This window comes from Myotis myotis, unplaced genomic scaffold (genome assembly GCF_014108235.1).
Source record: "Myotis myotis isolate mMyoMyo1 unplaced genomic scaffold, mMyoMyo1.p scaffold_m19_p_5, whole genome shotgun sequence".
NCBI classification, from domain to species: domain Eukaryota; kingdom Metazoa; phylum Chordata; class Mammalia; order Chiroptera; family Vespertilionidae; genus Myotis; species Myotis myotis.
The window spans coordinates 9,999,874-10,017,854 of NW_023416357.1; the positions used below are offsets into that span (position 1 = coordinate 9,999,874).

The 17,981-nt window shown below is 45.2% G+C and overlaps 1 protein-coding gene across 1 annotated transcript; it reads right to left on the minus strand.

Moving 5' to 3' along the window:
• Positions 1 to 421: 421 nt before the first annotated feature.
• Positions 422 to 17,151, minus strand: HMGCS1 (3-hydroxy-3-methylglutaryl-CoA synthase 1). Its single transcript, XM_036309019.1, has 11 exons — positions 17,011 to 17,151; positions 11,820 to 11,878; positions 10,029 to 10,486; positions 9,204 to 9,329; positions 8,539 to 8,703; positions 6,854 to 7,019; positions 5,875 to 6,045; positions 5,095 to 5,201; positions 3,381 to 3,506; positions 2,999 to 3,162; positions 422 to 2,115 (listed from the first exon to the last, which is right to left on the minus strand). Exons 3-11 carry the CDS (start codon positions 10,474 to 10,476, stop codon positions 2,026 to 2,028), a joined length of 1,563 nt encoding a protein of 520 aa, XP_036164912.1. The 5' UTR covers positions 10,477 to 10,486; positions 11,820 to 11,878; positions 17,011 to 17,151; the 3' UTR covers positions 422 to 2,025.
• Positions 17,152 to 17,981: the final 830 nt, after the last annotated feature.

Here is a 17,981-nt window from a genome sequence, read left to right on the forward strand (position 1 = left end):
AAATTTTATTTCTGACTTAAGTGAGTGCCTTGTTTATATCACATTTTGGAATGTTTATTGAATGATGAATGAATTGGTGAATGAATAAATTTAAGTAACACAAGTGCCCATATTTATTCATTCATTCATTCATTTATTTTAATATATTTTTATTGATTTCAGAGAGGAAGGGAGAGGGAGAGATAGAAACATCAATGATGAGAGAGAACCATTGATCGGCTGCCTCCTGCACGCCCCCAACCCGGGCATATGCCCTTGACTGGAATCGAACCTGGGACCCTTCAGTCCAAAGTCCAACGCTCTATCCACTGAGCTAAACCAGCTAGGGCAAAGTGCCCATATTTAAAGATAGATTATCAGATTATCAGCTGATTTCTTGCCTAAATGTTAGTTTAGGAGAGAAAAAGAAGACGCAAATATCTGCCATATTTCTCGAAAACTTTATTCAAAGTTATTCACCTCACTGTCAATAAGGTGTACAGTTAATTCTGTGCCATATTACTGGGCCTGCCCATTGCTGGCAATGGACTTTGAGACAACCCTTTTTCTGACACCAAAAGTTACTCTTTTCAAAACATACCGAACTCCCAATACTTGTGGAAGTATTGCATGCACCACTTTCCCATCGATCTTTAAATCTGAACTTCCATTATTAATCTGGATGTTACAATGAAGTCATTTTAACAAAGTATGACTGTACAAATCAAAGTACCACTAGTTAATATTAGACAAGAGTATTTTACAAACACTACATTACATATTACCTTGCAATGTGAAACATTACATTTCATATTTGTGTACGTTTATTTTAGATAACTGAGACTTCACAGAATTTAACAGCAAATAAAGTTTTAAAAATTGAATTCTGTACATTAGTTCCAACTAGCTCTATTTTACAATCTATAAGGCTCATGTCATAGTTCAGCACCAAAAATATCTACAGAACTGTCTAGCCAGTCTTATTCGGACCTTGTGATAGTTTTCTTAAGGTGGAAGTCTGAGAAAATGCTTTATAGATCCTACTTCCAGATCTAAGCGGAATACTCATTTTGGCTGATTAAACTATGTAAAAACTTGGGTTTTACCTTTTTATTTTCATTAAACAGATTTTTTTTAAAAAAGGAAAAGAATACTTACACAGTCTTTCGGTTGCATTTATAACACTGACGCATCAGAGTAACTAGCGCCTTGCCCTATCCTTCCTTTTTAAAATTTTTAAAAGGCAGCCAGAAAAATGTTTTGTTTATTCTTCAAAATAGGGTACACAGAAGGACTGCAGCAACAAGCTTCCTCATACACAAGTTCCAGTAACATCTCAGTGTTTTTCCGCCTCGTCCAGCATGAACGGATTCAGGGCAGACCTAGAGCCACACTCAGAGCTGAAACACACCAGGCCGCCCTCCCAGGCCTGCTCAGGGCCAGCCTCTCCGCTCAGGCCCTGCAATCACTCGCCACTGCTGCCTGGATTTAAAGCCACATTCCAGTTTCCAACTCTTCTCTCCAGAATGTACAGAGTTTAGAAAAACAACGTTTGTCTTGCCATTTTCAAACAGGGTTTGTGTATATCACATGTAAGAGCACATTCCTTAAACTAGAAACTTTTTATCAAAAACCACAGGTACTTTCAGTAATCTTGTTTGTTCAAAGTATAAAATTCTTATCCATTCAAAAAAATTAAAATCGAAGACCAGTACCTCTGCTCCTTTCTGCCAGAAACAAACGACTCATCAAACCACATTTAAAAACTAAGCTTCATGCATACGAATGGCCGGAGAGGTATGAAGTTTTGCAGAGCCCTTAACATCATGGAGTACAGCAAGCATCAGCGAGACTCAATAGGAAGCGAATTAGCAAACTGAGCAGAGACTTTCCCAAGAACACGATAGTTTTCCAGGCTCCATGTCAGTCACAAAATTTTAAGCAACATGTAATCCTTTAATATTGTCCCAGACATCCCATTCCCAACCGTTCCCATACATGCCCACCCCACCCGCCCACACGGGCCTTCCCCGCATGGCACGGCAGTTAATGCTCCCCGTTGCTGATGACAGCTGCTTCTGGCTCTGCTGCCGTCCCCGGGAGCCGTGGCACTTTCTTCGCAGGACTTGGAATGTGCTACAAATCAATGGGAGAAGCCGCCTCAGGTCACTGCTGCTTTGAGTCATGGTGCTAATGCAGGTTCCAGTAGAAAAGCAGAGGCAACCTTGGAGGTTTATGCTAAATATATTCTATATAACTGTTCACAGCGGGAACGGAACACCATTCTTTACCTTATGGTGAACTCATGCAACTATCAACACAGCAAGAGAGGGGGAGGCCAGAGACCCACCAGCCACGGCCTGTACTTGTTACATTTCCCATTCACAACCCAAACGCCGGAAGGTTGACCTGCTACCTAACTTGTATAATAGCAAGAAGCAAGATTATGTTCACCAAGTTCGTGCTGAGGAGATGTAATAAATAACTGCAAGGTTATAAAGTCCTCAATTTGAACCTGGCAATGATCCTCGTCAAGCCATTTAACTTCTTACACCCTCATCTCTAAAATGGGCATAGTATCATTAACCAAAAGGCCATTTTGATAAGGATTAAATTAGAAAATGAAAATAAAGTACCGAGCACAGTAGGAATTCAAAGCACAGCTATTATTGCCACCACCTGGCAACTTTGGAGACCACTTTGTCAACGGCCCAAGAGAAGAGAGGTGAGGGCCGCAACACCCTATCCTTATGTGCTCTCCCAAGATGTGTCACAAATGAGCCTCTCTCTAGACCCGTCTTCCCCTCAATTCTGGTATTATTAAAACTTGAAAATGATAACCATTTAAATGCAAGGACTTTATAAAACTGGGAAAGGGCACAGCTGGAACCCAAGCCCCAAGCCCGCTCTGAATCTCTCTTTCTGATATTCCCACAGGTAGGCCCCCCACGCCCAGCAATCTGGGGATGTAAATGTCCCCCACCAAAGCCCACAACCAACCACCACACGCTCCCTGTACCTCAGTGGCTGTGCTTGAATGCACAAGTCCTACTCCTTCATTCAAAGTGTTGGCATTTGGAGAGGGTCGCCGGGCGTAAGTTCTCCTGTGCTTTTCATCCACTCGAACCAGGTACCATGTTCCTTCAAAAAGGGAATCTATGGAACTCTGGGGAATGTAGTTGCCTGAAGGAAAGGCGGAGAATGTGAACAATTAGTTATGGTACACAACTTACCTGGTAATAAACTGAAGAGTTGCGTATTTTCCTACAATTTTCACCAACATCAGGTTTGTACTGAATACAGCCTAGATCTGTGGATAACCGTATCTTTATGTGGTATGTTTCATGTTGTTACAGGCTTTGGGGTGTATATGTGTGTATATTAACAACAGAATATTTTACCCAGGTGATGAGTGTCCTCTCTGAGTTTCATGCTTTCTGAAAAAGCAGCTGGTGCCACACACGTCCTTGAGTCGAGCCTCGATTTAAGGTCACATAGACTTGCTGTGATTTTATCAAGAGCAGAACCTAAAATAGTAAAGAATTCCAACATTAAAAGATTAAAAATAGCATGCCCGAAAGCCTAAGCAAAATGTTGCCAAATGTTAAAAAAACCCACTTTCACTGCTTGTTATAACTACTGGCTATCGTTTAAAGATAAGATGGTATCTACCGCCCCAGCCAGTGTGGCTCAGTTGGCTGGGGCATCATCCTGTGCACCAAAGGGTCATGGGTTTGATTCCTGGTCAGGGCACAGACCCAGGTTGTGGTTGGGGTGCATACAGGAGGCAACCAAGCAGTTACTCACATTAATGTTTCTCTTTCTCTCTAAAAATCAATTCTAAAAAACTATCCTATATAATAAAAGCCTAATATGCTAAGTGTCTGGTTGTCTGGTCGGCTGTTCAACCAATCAAAGAATAATATGCTAATGATATGCTAAGGCCGCTCAACCGCTTGCTATGACGTCCACTAATCACTAGGGGACAGACAGTCAACTGGTTGCTATGATGTGCACTGACCACCAGGAGGCAGACGCTCTGACTGGTAGGTTAGCTTGCTGCTGGGGTCCGGCCAATAGGGACTGAGCAAGACAGGCGGACACACAGTCCCTCCCCAGCTGGCCAACATCCCGAGTCTCTCCTTGGCCCCGGCTGTTGTAAATACGGGTGCTGGTGGGCCACATTATTATGGCAGAGGGCGCCAAAAGGGGGAAATCAGAAAATCTGAGTAGAAATGACTCAACAATTCCTGTAGGATACCCAGTGGGATCTCTTGGCCTGGCCTGCACCCTCTCACAATCTAGAACCCCTAGGGGGATGTCAGAGAGCTGGTTTTGACCCGATCCTGCAGGCCAGGCTGAGGGACCCCACTGGTGCACAAATTCGTGCACCGGGCCTCTAGTGTATATAGATATTTAAAGATAAGATGGTATCTATCTGACACAGTTTTTATGACCTCTGACTAGATACCTGTTCAGTGTCAGCCAGTGCACAAGTTTTTAAACAGGTGAGGTTGAGACTATAAATAACTTGTATAGAGGCAGTTTTTAAAGCAGTGCCAAGTCTACCATCATTCTGTTTTTGCTCCTTCTACCACAGAGAAGGCACAGAAGTTTCCTTAAAAGTAGCCAAGACCATAAAGTTAGGAAAACTAGATAACTTAAATATTAGTGAACAGTAAGAAATGATTTGTTATTCACTCATGTGATCAGACTCAATCATTAAACACTCAAAAAGCTGCCTGCCTTAAGTAGATATGCTTCCTTTCCCCCAACTACATGTTGAGAACACGAGATGAAAGGTAAAGTTATTTGCCAAAAAAAGGAAAAATCAAAACACTCCACCATAAAATGTTTAAACTGGCATTTTTTCCTGATTTGGAAGGGTGGAGAGAAGCTATCCTCAGGCAGACAGAGCTGCCCTTCACCCAGGTAAGGCAGATTCCTAGATGAGAGTAAAACCCAGCTGTGTGGGAAGAAATACTGACACTGAAATGCAGCAACGCCCTGTGGGACAGACGCCCTGCGGGACAGACGGAGCGTGCTTGAGAAGCTGTTGGACAACCTGCCCAGAACAGGCTCCCACATATTCTTGTTGAAAGACTTGGTGTTTACCTGGGGTGGCATCTTGGGTAACTTTAAGGGAGTACAGGGTGGCAGCCAAGCCAGAGCCATAGGAGAACACGCCAATCCTCTTCCCTGCCAGCTGCTGAGGCGAGTACCTGTGCAGGGGAGGAGCCAGGAAACTTAACTGATGTGAAACAACAGTGTGCAGAAAGCTCTGAGCTGGACTAGGAACTCGTCCTATAGCCTGAGGGACCTAACCTAAAGCTTGACTTGACAGCTAGCCCACCGAACCAAGCTGTTCATCTCTTCGAGGAGGAGGGGGCTTATGAAAGTTATTTTACCATAAAATAAGTCACCTTGTCAACCGGGCATTTCTGGTTCAACTGCTGGTCAGGAATAATAAAACCATGAGAACAGGAGCCAGAAAAGCCAGTGTGCCTAGTTGGTGTGGCTCAGTGGCTGAGTGTTGACCTATGAACCAGGAGGTCATGGTTTGCCCAATCAGGGCATATTCCTGGGTTGTGGGCCTGATCCCCAGTGGGGGGTTTGCAGGAAGAAACTAATCCATGATTCTCTCATCATTGATGTTTCTGTCTCTCTATCCCTCTCCTGTTCTAAAATCAATAAAAATATGTGGGTTTTTTTTAAAGCCATGTTGACATGAAATACTATGGAATAATGGTAGCCTCACCCCATATATTCTTTAAGTCAATGGACAATAGGCTAGAGAGCCTGGAAGTACAATTTCCGTGACGTGGCACCGAAGCTGGTCTTAGAATCCTAACATTCCCTGAATAAGGGGAGTTAGTAGCGGAAAGTGATACTTACTGGGCCAGAACAGAGGCAAGGGAGCCATACACGGATGACGTGTACATGTTTCCATTCTGATTGGATACGAGCAAAGATGCCTTCGTTTTCTGATTGAAGAGGTCAGAACTAGCCTTCATAAATGCCTTTTCCACATCTCTATCAAAGTAAGTATCTTCTAATTTAACATCCCTGAAAGATTTGTAAAAGACAGCTTTAGTGTTCAAAGACTCCATGTTTATTGTATTAGTGTACCCAATTACTATTCTCATCTCCAAGTGTGTATGATTCTGTTCTTTATGATTCCATTTGTTAAAGGCCAGGTAGTAGCATGCTAATTGATATGGAAGATTTAACAGTTGTAAACAGATAATCCTTTTTCTCAAAGTTTTTAATAACCAAGTTAAGACAACTTGCTTCTAACGGGTTAATACACACACTAAAGTGTTGCTGTCACCAAAAAGAATATACTATTTTGAGTCCATAATAATGTCTATTGAGTTAGGAGAATCATTGTATTACAGGAGCCAAGTCTTAAAAAGTGAGTAGAATTTCATCAGATGGAGAAGGGGTAGGTGAGGAAAAGTGGAAGGAGGTTGGCAGTGAGCCTGAACAGTGTGGAAGCTATGGCAGGGAGGCCGACTCTGACCGTGACAGTGAGCAGATGAATCTGGAGCCCAGGGCTGGGGAGAGGCAGGAAGAGAGTGAAGAGGCTGTTGTAAGTATAGGTGCTGGTAGGCCACATTATCATGCTGATGACAGAGGGTGCCAAAAGGGGGAAATCAGAAAAGCTGAGTAGAAATGACTCAACAATTCCTGTAGGTAAGCCACCACTTCTCTGGGACTCAGTTTCTTCATTGATGACACAAATAGGTTAGACTAGATTACTTCTAATATCCTTTGGACTCTAAAAATTTCAGGACTGTACAAATAATAGTTTAACAGATAGGTATAAGAAATGCTCTCATATAGGAGGAAAAAACCCTAACATTCCCCTTACCCAAAGGCTTCCAGGCCACCATAGATGCTATTTTTATCTCTGTTCTGGTCATTCAGGAAGTCATTCAGCATCATACGAGCCAGAGATTTCTGAACCAGTTTACAGTATGGTGAGTGGAAGATCATGAAGCTGAAATCGTTCAAGGTAAAATCTCTATCATTTCCTTCTGAAAAAGAAATCCAAAGACATTATGAAATTCATGTAATTGACTTTTGAAGTTTTATTTTTGAACAGGGCTAGGATGTTTTTATATCTTTAAATCACAAACAAAAATATACTGTACAATGAAATACCTGTGTGGTTTAAAATGCTTATCAAAAAGACAGTCAGAGATAGAATATACACTACCATATTACTGGTTTTCAGAGGTAACAGTCAAAACCCATTAGTGGATTGCGTAATCAAGTTAGTGGGTCAGGGCTAGGAGTTTTTTATCTTAAAAAATTATAGTTTAAAAAAATTAAATAGAAAATAAGATGCATAATTCACAGCATGGATAAGCAATTTCATGACACTTTTCTTTGGGTTCAGCACACACAAAGGATGTAAAGTGTATTTCTCACTGCGTGTCCTAACAGTCATAGAATCACCGTAGCCTTCAATACAGGCTGCTCAGCAGTGCCCATTTTACAGACTGCAGCAATGCTGCTTGTCCAGATCCATCAGGTGTCTGAATATACTTCTAACCCTCTCTCACAACCTCATAAAGCCAAGCTGGACTATGGGAAAAGTATATTTTATCTGATAATACTGTGCGTTGTAACAGCACTGACTCAATACTGCCCTTTTCCGTACCTCAGAACTCCTTTGGCTGAGCCTGTCTCCTCCTGGAAAAGATATGCTGTATCCAGGAGAAGAAATAAGCAGCTATGTCTATTTCTTTCCCTAGTCAAAATACATGCCCGGTTTTTAGGCAGTCTGTACTGGTCAGAAAGCAGTGCCTGAATTAATACCTAAGACTGTGCTGTGTCCTGCTGAAGTTCTGACTGACAGAATGTTGTTTCGTAGACAATGTGCCGTGACGTGACCATCTTCCTCCACACTGTAATCAAGTTACTCTGCGAAGTCTGCCACCCTTTTGAGTGGTCATCAAAGACACAGACTGCCTGTGGCTCACCAAGGGTCTCAAAGCAAGTGCCCGAGCTTATATCATCATTACTTTCCTTCTAAAAAGCTACGCAGCTTTAAAAAAGCTATTCAGCCTAGATTCTGAAAACTATTAAAAAGTATACCACTGGGGAGAAAAAAAGAACCTTTTCAGGGTTAAAGATGGAGATTAATGATGACATAAAAAAGCCAATATGAACCCACAGGTCAAGTACAAATGGGGGGAGAAATTGACCTTCTTACAGCTTTCTCTGGGCACAGTCACAAACGAAAACCCGTGGAAGGGCCTTTCACAAAAGATGAACAAAATTCAAGCTACTTTCTTTTACCCTACTTTTTAGTTTTCTTACTGGGGATAAGTCGGCCTAAGTACTTGTGCAGAGATATCTCATTGCCAAAGCTTACCTCTTTTCCTAAATTACACATTCCCCAAAACTACAGGAAATGCCACCTGGCGGGTGAGGAAGACATGGTTAAAGGACTCTGATTGATGAGGCATGCCCATGAGCAGTTTCTCACTGAAGACACCCAGACGGTTGTCTACACAGACCAAGCTGAGGAGAGCGGCGGAAACCCACCTTTCTGCCACTGGGCACGGATCTTTTTGCGGTAGACAGAGTAGCAGCGGTCTAATGCACTGAGGTAGCACTGGATGGAGAGTCTCCCATCCACGACGGGATATTCGGAAAGCATGTCAGGCTTGTAAAAGTCATAGGCATGTTGCATGTGTGTCCCACGAAGTCCTATTAGAACCAAAAAGGAAGATGTCCATGGATTTCTGCTTCTTGATGTCAGCATGCTAGCAAGCATTACTGGGCCCTCCTTAACTAGTCAGCTCTCGCCTCTTGCAGCATAAGCATGACAAGGTGGAGCCAATAGTAACTGAAACAACTGTATCCACAATAGGCCTCCTTGGCTATACATTTTCATGCAAGCTTCATAAATCTAACTGGGAGACATCGATTGCTTTACTAAACTGAAATAAAGCTTGCCACTTGCTGTGTGACTACGGGCAAGTGCTTCCTTTAAGTTATTCCTTAAACCCATTTTACTTCTCTGCACAATGGGCATGACATTGCTCATCTCACACAACTGCTATGAAGACTAAATATGATAATACAAAGAAAGCACTTAGCAAGTAGTGTCTGCTGTGAATGACCACTCAGTAAGCACTAGCTTCTATTTTCAAATTTCTCAGCATACTGTGCTAATTTTAAAAAAAACAAAAAACATTCCCACTCACCTCGTTCAAAAATTAAAGGAGCATTTGGCCCAATGAGCAGAGCAATGGCTCCGACGCCACCTGTAGGCCGAGCATTTCCTGTGGCATACACGGCAATATCTCCTGCAACTACCAGGGCGTACCGTCCTGAAAAACATCGTCAGTGCAAAAGAAGGTGATCCATACTGTAAATATTACACGTGGAAACTGAAGTGTTACATTTCCCCCAGAATATGCTTTCCCCATCTTTGGAAAATGGGCCCTGGCCGGGTGGCTCAGTTGGTTAGAGCATTGTCCCGTACACCAAAAGGTTTCTGGTTCAATTCCCAGCCAGGACACATACCTAGGTTGAGAATTCAATCCTCAGTCAGGGCATGTACAGGAAGCAACCAACTGATGTTTCTCTTTCACATCAATGTTTCCCTCTCTCTCTAAAATCAATAAAAAGTACATATCCTTGGGGTGAGGATTAAAAAAAAATGGTCTAAGTTTTGATAAGGTAATATCCTACATGATAAAGATAACAGATTCATAATGCAGATATGCTACAAGTCTTAGCTATCTTCCTGAACATATGCCAACAAGCGTAAGTGGTAACGTTTGCATATGGCATTAATTAAAAGGTCATCTGGGCCATGGGTTCGATTCCAGTCAAGGGCACATGCCCGGATTGCGGGCTCGATCCCCAGTATGGGGTGTGCAGGAGGCAGCCTATCAATGATTCTCTCTCTTTCCGCCTTCCTCTCTGAAATCAATAAAAATATATTTAAAAAATTTTTTTAAAAAAGGTCATCTGGGCCTATTCATCCTCAGAGATTGTTTCTTTGGAATAGAGACCTAACGCACCATCCCAGGAGCTGGACTCGATCCAGTTCACAGCATTGAAGACAGCGGCCGTGCCTCCGTAGCAGGCGTTTGTGGTATCTATTCCTTCTACATCTGTGTTCCCAGACTCCTCAAAGAGCTGCATCAAATTGGTCTTCACTGACTTGGATTTGTCGATGATTGTCTCTGTTCCGACTTCCAGCCGCCCAATGCAATCATAAGAAAGGCCATTTCTCTCCATGAGGTTCTGAACCACAGTCATGCAAAGAGAGTTGATATCTTCTCTATCCGTGCAGAAGCCCATCCTGGCCTGGCCCAAGCCAATAGTATACTTTCCAGCATCTACACCATCGTATTTTTCCAACTCGGCTTGATCAACATATTGAGAAGGAAAATAGATCTCAAGGGCAACAATGCCCACATCTTTTGGCCAGGAGGCTTCTGCATTCAAAGGAAGTGACCCAGGCATGGTGCGAGAGCTTCAGGGAGAAGAAGAGAAGAACATTATTTCAGGTTCTAAACTGTTAAGTTCAAATTTGAGAAATCGTCATTAAGAGTTCAACTATCACCTAAAATATTAGTTTACTTTTAAGTTCATCATACTTTACTTAGGGCAGTCAATTTTAAATATAGCAATTATAGTAAGAATGAAGTACTATTATTCAAAATTATCATCTTTCAGAAAAGCTTGCACTTTATTCAAAATTAGACATCTTTAATATATTTTATTGATTTTTTAACAGAGAGGGATAGAGAGCTAGAAACATCGATGAGAGAGAAACATCGATCAGCTGCCTGCTGCACACCCCTGACTGGAGATGTGCCCGCAACCAAGGTACATGCTCCCGACCAGAATCGAACCCGGGACCCTTGAGTCCGCAGGCCGATGCTCTATCCACTGAGCCAAACCAGTTAGGGCCAAAACTATACATCTTTAGATTTAAAGTATGATTATTAGAAATAAAGGAAACTCAAATAAGATTCTTCCATGTTGTAAAGAACTATGTGATATTTCTCTCTCTCTCCCCCTTCCACTCTCCCTAAAAATCAATGGAAAAATATCCTTGCGTGAGGATTAACAATAAAAAGTGTTTTTATTGAGTTGAGAGAGGGAGAGAAAGAAAAAAAAAATCGATGTAAGAGCATACCATTGGCTGCCTCCCACAGGCACCCAGATCAGGGATCAAGCCTGCAACCTGAGCATGTGCTCTGACTGGAAACAGAAATGTGATTTCCTCGTTGATAGGTCAATGCTCAACCAGTGAGCCATGCCAGCCAGGCTCTTTTACAAATATATATATTTTAGTGATTTTAAAGAGAAAGGGAGAGGGAAGGAGAGACAGAAACATCAATGAGAATCACTCATCGGCTGCCTCCTGCATACCCCCCATTGGGGATCGAGCCTGCAACCCCAACATGTGCCCTGACCAGGAACCGAACCATGACCTTCTGGTTCATACATTGACATTCAACCACTGAGCAACACTGGCTGGACTAAATTTCTTTAAAGAGGAAGGAAAGGTACACTTTCACCACAGCTCTGGAAACCTTTAAAGCTATCTTCCAACAAGAAAGTACCAACAAGACTCAAGTCTGTTCTAAAGCAAAGGCTCAACCCTCCCAGCGAAAGATTTTTACATTAGTCCATTAAACACAAAATTAGCATTAACTAGTATTTCAAGCTAGGGTGTAACCCTGTACAGGGTTTGAGACTGTGTGGCACAAAGGAATGGTTATCTGCCCTGGGGTAAAAATTAAATTCCCCCTTCCTTTCGAGAGGACACTCCTTAGCAGCAGGACAGGGTGCCATACCTGTGTGAGCGACAAAGAACTTCAGTCTCCAGGTCTGTCACTGTTTCCTCCTTCAGGCACTAGGAATTTCAAATAAGAACTTCGTTTAAAGTCATAAATTACCACATGAATTCAAAGAACAACTTCAAAGTGAGTTAAACATTTCCTTATCCAATTACATAATGTAGTACAGAATTTGACCTTGCTTAGGAAAAATGTTACCTAACGCTTATAGATAAACCTTTCCCCCTTTATTGTATTAGCTCTTATAGGGGCAGGTTCAGACCTCAGGATTTTTCAAACAAAATACTTATCTTTCTAGCAAGATGTAATTATCCTCATTTACTCACTCATGCTTCTAGTTTTCAACTCTGCGGCATTCAGCCACATTCATTTGCCCCAACCTTTTAGAGTGATTTCCCCTTAGTGCTTGTATTGAAAAGACAAGCATTTGACACTTCAAGGCCAAGGAACATCAAAATTTATCAACATTTAAAATGAGTAGAAACAGTGCAGAATCTCAAAGAGAAGGGGAGGGAGGTGTGAGGTAATCAACCAAAGACCTTGTATGCAAATATGCAAAAACTAAGGACACAGATAATAGGGTAGTGAAGACGGGGTGGGGGTGGGAGGCAGGGGCAGGTCAGAGAGGGTCAATGGGGGAAGAAGGGAGACATTTGTAATACTTTCAACAATGATTATTTTAAATAAATAAACAGAGTGGAAAGAAAATGGGATGATGACCTGCAGCACTTCCTTTAGTCCACGTGTGCTGTAGGGTTGTTACTTGAGACAACAGTTCCTGTGTAACAGCTTCCTTTGCTCTCTAAGTACTGGCCAACTTGGCATTGGCCCAGAGGCTACAATGAGATGCTATTTAGTAAAGCTTTACTTTCTTCACATCAGATCATTTAAGAGCTCTTCACAGACTTCGTACCGTTTACTTCATTACGTTTAACCTCACCTCCCAAAATCAATCAATCCTGCCCTGGCCAGTGTGGCTCAGTTGGCTGGAGCGTCACCTCCGTGCACTAAAAGGTGGCAGGTTCAATCCCCAGGTCAGGGCACATGTGGGAGGCAGCTGATCGATGTTTCTCTCATATAGATGTTGATGTTTCTCTCTCTCTTCCTCTCTCTAAAATTCCACAAAACCTCTTTGATTAAAGTATTAAATACACACTTTGAAAAAATAACCTATTTTTTGTTCTTTATTCTCTCATCTCATGCTGTGTAGTCTGCAAATTAAGCAGACCATGCAGACCAGTTCTCACTGGTGGGGGGAAGCATGATTCCCTCTGTATGTTGAGACCACTTAAATAGTAGTAATATTTCTTTTTTAAAAAAAATATATTTTATTGATTTTTTAGAGAGGAAGGGAGAGGGATAGAGAGTTAGAAACATCGATGAGAGAGAAACATCAGCTGCCTCCCACACACCCACTACTGGGGATGTGCACGCAACCCAGATACATGCCCTTGACCAGAATCGAACCCGGGACCCTTCAGTCCGCAGGCCGACTCTCTATCCACCGAGCCAAACCGGTTAGGGCAGTAATACTTCTTCTTGAAGCCATGTACACAAATGCATTCGACACTATTTATGCCAAGGAAATTTCCCCTAACTGCTGATATTCCTTCTTTCAATTTTAATTATTCAAACTGGGGAAGAAGGAGAGCATATGAGATCTTGGTCCTCAGTATATGTCGCCAGTTTGGCTCAGATAAACTCTTATAAAAATTCAAAAGATAACAATAACTAAATAAACTGGGCATGAATGTTGGGAGAGGTGGAAGAGGAAAGGGGAAAGAGAGGAGGGGAATGGGAGTAGAGAGAAAGAGGCGGGGAGCAGGCACTAGAGGCAAAGAAACAGAGTGCAGCGCCGCTGGGCTCCCTGGAGAAGGAGGCCTGGAGCACAAATGGAGGCAGTAAATGCCACTGTGGGGAAGAGTCCACGGGAAAGGGATTAGGCTTCCATCCTCTTCTGTCATCGCTAGCCAGGTTCTGTTCTGCCTGCAACAGCCCTGCCGAAGTCTCCGACAGACTTCTCCTAGAAGGTGTTTTCAGAGCAAGTGCCAGAGCCGAGCAGCATGGCTCAGGGTCAGGACGTGGTTAATGAATCACAAGCGGCTGGGCAGGTTACCACAAAGGGTGTTTGCAAACTCCTGAGGCAATGAGTTTGGCAAAGATTAAAATGATGAGGCTGCCTAGTTCCTACAACCATGTTCCTAAAACCATGTTTTTTCTGGGGTTTAGTCAGTTGTTCTGAATTTCCTCCTGGCTCCCCTGTAGCTTGATTCCAACAGGTGGTCAGAGAAATTCAGGACACATTTGGGTACAAGATAAACTATAAGCAGTCACCTGGCGACCTGCTCACTATTACAGGAGAGGAATCCAGGCAATTGAGAATAAGCTGCCTTTCCACCACAGGAGCAAGCAAACAAGACTGCTGTGAAGAAAGCCTTCCTGCGCGTACACTCTGGCTGGTTCTCTAAGTATAAAACATGGATACCCCTGCCGACCCCCCTAGCCCCCCACCTCAGTTACTGGTCTGCTATCAGAGAGTATACTCATATTTCAATACCTTCTTGTAAGATTCCTCTTCTAGGAAAGTTTCCTAGAGTTTTCTAATCAGGGCCCTGCACTCCTGCAGCAGGCACGTCTTTCACACCAAAGTCTCCATATTCTACCCTCAAAAGAAAACTAAAGAGGTCCTCCTATCCCACCTGGGTTCCTAGACTCCTCTTGGGGGAAGGACTGTATTTTTATTCTTTTGAAATCCCTTTGAGACCTTGGAGTAAAGGGCATTCAACTGCCATTTTTTAAGGGGCTGAATCTGGAGTTAAAGCAATTACAGGACAAATCTTGTAGATTCAGTACTTGTAGCTGCCCTCACTAGTAAGTTCTTTTTGCTATCACTTTTAAGGCGAGCGGCAGCACCAAAGAGTGTTCAGAAAATTAGCTCTCTACTGTTGTTGTTCAAAGCAAATGGTAGGTTTCCACTGTTCCCAGATCCTAACCCGAAAAATGAAAGGAATCGAAACAGAATCAGACGAGAACATTTGTTAGTCTTACAATCATTTCCACATGCACACATCCCCAAGCACAAACCCTGCAGAGAAGACTGTGAGCTTGGAAGATTAGCTTCTCCTCTACTGCTCTAACTAGCTATACTCAGCTGATAGACAGCTAGTGAGCATCACACATGTCAAGCACTGGGATGAATAGGTGATTAAGAACGAGTCCTGCCCTCCTCCCATTAGATTGGGTGACACATTTCTCAACCTTTTCAATCTATATCACCTTCTTGAGAAACACAGAAATATCACACCCTTCTATACTTGGTTCTTTAGGAACCCGACCTAAAATTATAAGCCTTGATATCCCTTTCTAAACGAAACTAAATAGTGATTCTGACATATAGCCCATCAAGCTCCTCCCTCCACAACCAACTTGTGTCTCCCCACATTCAGTTCCACTGGATTATGATTTTAAATAATTCTAGGGTACCAAGGAAACACGTCACATCAACATCAGGGTTCTGCATTTCCTGTGAGAAAAGCTATCTAAAATACTGACCAAAAATTCTCAAAACCAATCCCAGTGAAGAGAAACAAGGTGTGAAAGCATTCTGGAGGAATATTTAAGTAAACAAGATCAAAAGCAAGCGCCAGAATTAGCCTAGCAGATGATATGGCCGTCTATGGCCTCAAACGTCACATCCATTTAACTCTCCCCAAAGGCAAACACCCTCTGAGAACTGGAGTTACAGACTAAGGTAGCATGGAACTGAACTAAACTAGAACTGAAAATGGGACAAACTTAGAAGAGAGAAACCTACAAAGGACAAACAAAACAAAAAGAATGTCTTAGTCCACCCTCCCGTAAAACATGCTCTTCCTGCTCTTCCTGTCCATACGAAAATAACTGAAATTTTAAAAATAAGGTTTTGATCAGAGAATGAACACAGACTGCTTAGGTGTCTCAAGCTGCAAAGACCCACTGGGCACAGGTCCGTGTTAAGGGCTTTCAATCCGCCTCCTGACAGAATCTGTGCAATACAGGTCCGCGCTCCATCTCAGAAGGAAAAGTCGGGTAGCTGCGTGAGCCCCTCCATTCGTCTTGATTTGGTCATTTATCTCGCTATCCTTTCTCTTGACCTGTCTGTCCCTGAAACGGAGCCGCTGGTGCTCAGCGGCAGCAGACCTGGCCCGGCTGCAGCAGGCTGCCCAGAGCATCCCGAGCCCCGGAGAGGCCCGAGGAGCCCGAAGGCCCAGGCCACAGGCAAGCACGCCAAGCAGGGGCAGCCTCTCTCTACCTGTGGTTCAAACCCCTTCCCCCGCGTGGCCCTGAGCCACCCCCTCTCTACCGGGGGCCGCGGCAGGACATGCGTTTGCAAAGGCTCCATGGACTTGCTTTGGGAATGTCCTTGACTTAACCCAAAACCTCTGGTGTGTGCAGGCCCTGTGGGTGCCTGGCCCATCACATCGTCCTGGCAGGTCAGGCCGGTCCTGAAGCTGCCGGCAGGGGGGAGGTACGGGGAAACCCTGTTTTTCAAATGGGCATAAAAATGACAGAGGCGGAAGGTGGGAGGCAGGAATCTGGTCTCTGAAGCAAGCGCCGTGAGCAGCAGCCAAGAGCGCCAGCCCTCGGCCAGGTTCCTCGCGGCTGCGATGCCGTCCTGCCCCTGCGCTCGGCTGGGGATGCTGCCCACTCCCCTTCCTCCCAGCAACTGCCCCTGGGGTGGCAGGACACACCCCCTGCCAAGCCACAGCCCGCGGGTGAGCTTCCCCGTCCCCGGGCGTCCCCTTCACTGAAGGCGGCAGGAGCGCCCTGGCAACCCAGCTCCGGTCGCGTCCCCGGCAGATGCCCACGCCCGGCCCCTGCCCTGGCACCTCCGACTCCTGGCCAACTGTGTCCCTCGAACCCATAACCTTCAACGCCCTCTCGCCCGCTCCCCTCCGCAACTCACCAGCCCACCCCAGAGCCCCCGGCTCCGCCCCACGCCCGCCCCGGGGGGTGGGGGGGCCCAGATGCCCGGCAGGGAGCCTCGCTCGGCCCTGACTCTCGGCGGCCAGGTCCCCCTCTGCCCCGAGCCGGACCGAGCCGGCCTTCTTCGGGCCTAGTCAAGGGCACCGCCTCCGCCTCCGCCGGCCCTCACCCCGCCCGCGGCCCCTCCGCCGTCCAGCGACGGCCCTCCGTGCGGGGCACTCACCCAGAGGTGACCGGGCGGCGGAGCGGCAAAGGGAGCGAGCCACGAAGGCGCAGGGCGCGGCGACTCCCCTCGCCACCGGCTTTATAGCCGCCCACCCGCCCGACTCCGGCAGCGCCGGGAGGCGGTGGGAGGCGGGGCAGTGGCTCAAGCAGCCAATCGCAGCCGGCAGACGAGCCCGGCAGTGCCCGCCCCCCATCCGGGCTTCTACCAATCAGAAGGAAGGTAGAAGCGGGCGCTCGCTCGGGTTTTTCCCTCGTGGCTGGAAGGGCGGGAGGAGGGGCGGTGTCCGAGTCGGAGGGCAGAGGAAATGGGGTGAGAGAGTGACGTCGAGTGGCCCGAGAACCGGCCTGCCAATGAGAGCGCGGCGCCAGACGGCGAGAGCCAACGGGAGCGGAGTGAGAGGTTCGGCGGCCAATTGGAGCCGAGTGAGAGGAGACGGGGGCCAATGGGGCCTCCGCGTCCCACCACTGGGGAGAGATGGTCCAGTGTGGGAGGCAAGTTGGTCCTCGCTGGAGAGTCCGTCAGGTTGCCTAGCAACCAGAGCGAGGCTTCACCTGTACGATTTCTGAAAACTCGATTTTGAATTCGAGCTTAACGTTTTTCTAGTTTCCAGAGCAGCCAAGTGCGCCTGCCTTACAAGTGGGAGCAGAAGATGCCACCCAGAATTTATAAATCTGTAAATAGTCTATTTGTAAATACCCAATATTGTCACCTCTTTCAAAACTATCCTGACTTATTAAGAGATGCTATTGGGACAGTTCTTCCCAACTAAGCCTAAGAAGACAGTGTGGGGTTAGGTTAGGCAGCAGCGAGGAGAGCGAGGGCTGTGCAGGGAGGTGTGGTTCGGGGTCTGGGATTTCTGCCAGCCCAGGCACTCCGAGGAAGGGCTCCATGGGGCCTGTTCCCCACTGTTTCTTCTGAGTTTGATATGTGGTAGGTGCCAAATAAAAGGTTGTTGAAAAAAGGAAGAC

What these genes read in the sequence shown, in the direction of transcription:
- HMGCS1 (XM_036309019.1), bottom strand. Translation starts at nt 10,476, where the DNA reads ATGCCTGGGTCACTTCCTTTGAATGCAGAAGCCTCCTGGCCAAAAGAT. An exon ending in CGAGTCCAGCTCCTGGGATG is followed by an intron (nt 9,330 to 10,028) that starts GTGCGTTAGGTC and finishes GATGTTTTTCAG; the next exon opens with GACGGTACGCCCTGGTAGTT. An exon ending in CCGTGCCCAGTGGCAGAAAG is followed by an intron (nt 7,020 to 8,538) that starts GTGGGTTTCCGC and finishes TTTCTTTTTCAG; the next exon opens with AAGGAAATGATAGAGATTTT.